The 4,557-nt window shown below is 41.8% G+C and overlaps 1 protein-coding gene across 1 annotated transcript; it reads right to left on the bottom strand.

Annotated features, from left to right (window-relative positions):
- Positions 1 to 257: 257 nt before the first annotated feature.
- On the bottom strand, positions 258 to 764 carry LOC142168195 (uncharacterized). Its single transcript, XM_075228852.1, has one exon. It carries the CDS (start codon positions 762 to 764, stop codon positions 258 to 260), a length of 507 nt encoding a protein of 168 aa, XP_075084953.1.
- Between the last annotated feature and the right edge of the window lie 3,793 nt (positions 765 to 4,557).

Genomic DNA, 4,557 nt, shown 5'->3' with positions numbered 1-4,557 from the left:
GTCCATGCCCCAAGCGGTGAACGGCCAAGGCAAACCCATCACATTCAACTCATTAGGCGAAACCCAGATGAAATCCCCATGGATCTAGCACTGATGACACTTCTGTACGTAGTGGATGCTATCACTTTCCATAGTCATCCGAAAGTATCCAACTCTCAAGATCTTCTTGGCTAATGTGACCCCATTCATGTGAGGTCCGCACGTTCCTGTATGTATTTCTTCCAATAATCGGGTTGCCTCGGCGGCATCTACACCTCTCAACAAACCCAAGTATGGGTCCTCCTATACAGGACTTCCCCATTAAGGAAAAAGTGATTCGCCAATCTCCTCAGAGCTCGCTTCTGACTATTATTAACATTTTTCAGGTACTCTCTTGTTTCGAGGAATATCTTGATGTCATGGTACCACATTTTACTATCTGGCTCTTCATCTACATGGAAGTAATAGTCATGTTGATCCTTGATCTCTACCTCTATAGGGTCAATGTAGTTCTTGTCTGGATGCTGAATCATGGACGATAGAGTTGCAGGGGCATCAGTGAACTCATTCTGGATCCTGGGAACGTGCTTGAACTCAATATTCGTGAACTTCTTGCATAACTCTTTTACAAAGTGCAGGTACAGAAGGATCTTGACGTTTTTGGTAGACCACTCCCCTTGGACTTGGTGTATCAATAGATCGGAATCTCCTATGACAAAAATTTCTTTGATGTTCATGTCAACTGCAATTCTGATCCCAAGGATGCATGCTTCATATTCAGCCATATTATTGGTACAAGGGAATCTTATCTTTGCTCATGCTAGATATTGTTGTCCGGATTTCGAAATTAGGACTGCCCAAATTTCTACTCCTTTGAAGTTTTCTACTCCGTCGAATAACATTCTCCATCCAGGGTATGACTCTGCAAAATCTTCTCTGGCGAACAATACCTCTTCGTTGGGAAAATAAGTAGTGAACAACTCATAATCCCTGTCCACTGGATTCTCTGCGAGGTGGTCGGCTAAATCTTGTCCCTTGATAGCCTTTTGGGTTATGCACACAATGTAAAATTTGCTGAGGAGAATCTTCCATTTAGCTAGATTTTTGGTAGGCATCGTCTTCTGAAAGATATACTTAAGCAGGTTGAGCCGAGATATCAAATGCTTAGTGTATGCTGACATGTAGTGCCTTAATTTCTGGGCAATCCAAGTCAGAGCACAGCAAGTGCGTTCTATCAAGGTGTATTTGGCCTCGCATAGTGTGAACTTCTTACTTAAGTAATAGATGGCCTGCTCCTTTCTCCCAGTTTCGTCATGCTGTCCCAACACACATCCAAAGGCGTTATCCAAAACTAATAGATATAGTAACAATGGTTTCCCGGGCTTGGGGGAACCATCACTTGTGAATTTGACAAGTATTCCTTAATTTGGTTGAAGGCTTTCTGACACTATTTTGCCCATTTTGTGGCAGCGTCCTTTTTCAGCAACTTGAAAATGAGTTCATAATTACTGTAGACTAGGCTATGAAACTACTGCTGTAATTCAATCTAGCCATGAAATTCGTCACATCTTTATTACTCTTGGGCGGTGGCAACTCCTGAATGGCTTTGATCTTCGATGGATCCAATTTTATCCCTTTTCTGCTTATAACGAAATCTAACAATTTTCCAGCAGGGACTCCGAACGCGCATTTTTCCGGGTTTTATTTTGAGTTCTACCTCCGCAGGCGCTCGACAAATTTCTTCAAATCGTCCTAATGTTCTAAACTTTTCCGAGCTTTGATGATGACATCATCCATTTATACCTCGATCTCCTTGTGATTCATGTCGTGAAAGAGGGTCGTCATGGCTAGCTGAAAGAGGCACTCCAACACCCGCAGGGCATGGTACAGCTAGGGGTGGAGCACAGAGTTCGGGAGGATCCGGCCGTTTCTATGCTATGAGAGGTCTCCAGAATTAAGAGGCTTCTTCAGATGTTGTCACAGGTATATTGACTGTCCAATATCATGATGTATATGCTCTTATTGATCCCGGTTCTACTTTGTCATATGTCACACCTTATGTTGCTATGGAATTTGGGATAGAACCAGAACAACTTTATGAGCCGTTCTCTATATCTACTCTGGTTCGTGAGTCTATTTTGACCGCACGGGTTTATAGGGATTATGTTGTCACGTTGCGTGGTCGGGACACCGTGGACGATCTTATTGAATTGAGAATGGTCGATTTTGACGTGATAATAGGGATGGATTGGCTTTATTAATGTTTTTCCAAGATTGATTGTCGAACCAGAACTGTTAGGTTCGAATTTCCAAATGAGCCAGTTATTGAGTAGAAGGTTGATGATGTAGTTCCGAAGGGTAGGTTTATTTCCTACCTTAAGGCCACAAAGATTATCAACAAGGGATGTATTTACCATTTTGTTCGGGTTACGGACACCGATGCTGAAGCACCTACACTTGAGTCTGTGCCTATTGTGAATGAATTTCCGGGAGTCTTTCTGGATGAACTCCCTGGGATCTCACCAGACAGGAAGATTGATTTTGGGATTGATGTGATGGCAGACACACATCCTATATCTATTCCACCCTACAGAATGGCACCGGTAGAATTGAAGGAGCTAAAGGAACAATTGAGAGATCTGTTAGAAAAGGGTTTTACCCGGCCAAGTGTGTCACCTTGGGGCGCACCGGTCCTTTTTGTAAGAAAAAAAGATGGGTCACTGAGAATGTGTATTAACTATCGGCAGCTTAATAAGGTCACAATCAAGAATAAGTACCCACTGCCAAGGATAGATGACTTGTTTGATCAATTGCAAGGTGCCAGGTACTTCTCCAAGATTGATTTAAGATCCGGGTATCACCAATTGAAGATCAGGGAGAGGGATATTCTGAAAATAGCTTTTAGGACCCGGTATGGGCATTTTGAGTTTCTAGTGATGTCTTCTGTGACTAACAAATGCCCTAGCAGCCTTCATGGATCTTATGAATCTTGTTTTCAAGCCATTCCTCGATTCTTTTGTGATAGTCTTTATTGACGATATTCTTGTATATTCACGAAGTCGAGAAGACCATGCTGATCATCTTAGGGTAGTTCTGCAAACCCTACATCAGCACAAATTACATGCAAAGTTTTCAAAGTGTGAATTTTGACTTGAATCGGTCATATTCTTAGGTCATGTAGTCTCTAGTGAGGGAATTAAGGTTGATCCTCAGAAAATTTCTGCTTTAAAGAATTGGCCAAGGCCTACAACTCCGAAGGAGATTCGTAGTTTCTTAGGCTTAGTTGGATATTTTGTGGAGGGGTTTTCTACTCTTGCCTCTCCATTGACTAAATTGACGCAGAAGGCAATTAAGTTCCAATGGTCAGATGCTTGTGAAAAGAGTTTCCATGAGTTGAAAGCAAGATTGACTACGACACCGGTGTTGACACTACCAGAAGGTATAGATGGATTCGTGGTATATTGTAATGCTTCAAGAATCAATCTTTGATGTGTATTAATACAACATGTCAAGGTGATAGCTTACGCTTCTAGGCAACTCAAAAATCATGAGAAGAACTATCTAACACACGATTTAGAACTTGCGGCGGTGGTGTTTGCATTGAAAATTTGGCGTCATTATTTTTATGGGGTCCATGTTGATATATTCACGGACCATAAGAGCCTTCAATATATTTTCAAACAGAATAAATTGAATCTGAGGCAGAGAAGATGGCTTGAGTTACTCAAAGTCTACGACATTTATATTCTATATCATCCGAGAAAGGCCAATGTTGTGGCAGATGCTCTAGCCGAAACTCTATGGGTAATTTAGCACACTTGGAGGCATATCAAAGCCCATTGGCCAAGGAAGTCCATCGATTGGCTAGTTTGGGATTTCATATTATAGACTCTAGTGAAGGAGGGATGATTGTACAACATACGGCCGAATCATCACTTGTTGTGGAGGTGAACAAGAAACAGTACAACGATCCATTTTTGGTGAAATTGAAAGAATGGATTCATAAACATAAGACCATGGCCTTTTCTCTTGGCATGAATGGTGGTACACTAAGGTACCAAGGGCGACTATGTGTTCCAAACGTGGATGGTCTCCGTGAAAGAATTTTGACTGAAGCTCACACTTCTAGGTATTCCGTGCATCCAGGTTCTACGAAAATGTATCATGATCTTAAGGAAGTCTATTGGTGGAACGATATGAAGAGGAATGTAGCAGAGTTTGTGGCGAAGTGTCCAAATTGTCAGTAAGTGAAGGCCCAACACCAAAGGCCCGGTGGGTTGGCACAAAACATAGAAATTCCAATGTGGAAATGGGAAATGATTAATATGGACTATCTGGTAGGATTACCTCATACCCCTCGTAAGTTTGACTCGATTTGGGTGATTGTGGATCGGCTCATGAAATCATCACACTTTTTTCCGGTTAAGGCTATTGATACATCGGAACAATATGCTCAGTTGTATATCAAAGAAACAGTCAGGTTGCATGGCACCCCAATTTCGATCATTTCTGATCGGGGAGCACAATTCACTGCTAATTTTTGGAAGACATTTCAGCAAGGTTTGGGTACTTAGGTGA

This window comes from Nicotiana tabacum, chromosome 13 (assembly GCF_000715075.1).
Source record: "Nicotiana tabacum cultivar K326 chromosome 13, ASM71507v2, whole genome shotgun sequence".
Lineage (NCBI taxonomy): Eukaryota > Viridiplantae > Streptophyta > Magnoliopsida > Solanales > Solanaceae > Nicotiana > Nicotiana tabacum.
The sequence above is the reverse complement of the archived record's forward strand: the minus strand, read 5'-3'. Positions and strand labels throughout refer to the sequence as shown.

Bases quoted from the DNA above. Each gene is read 5' to 3' on its own strand.
- LOC142168195 (XM_075228852.1), bottom strand. From the start codon at position 764: ATGGCTGAATATGAAGCATGCATCCTTGGGATCAGAATTGCAGTTGAC.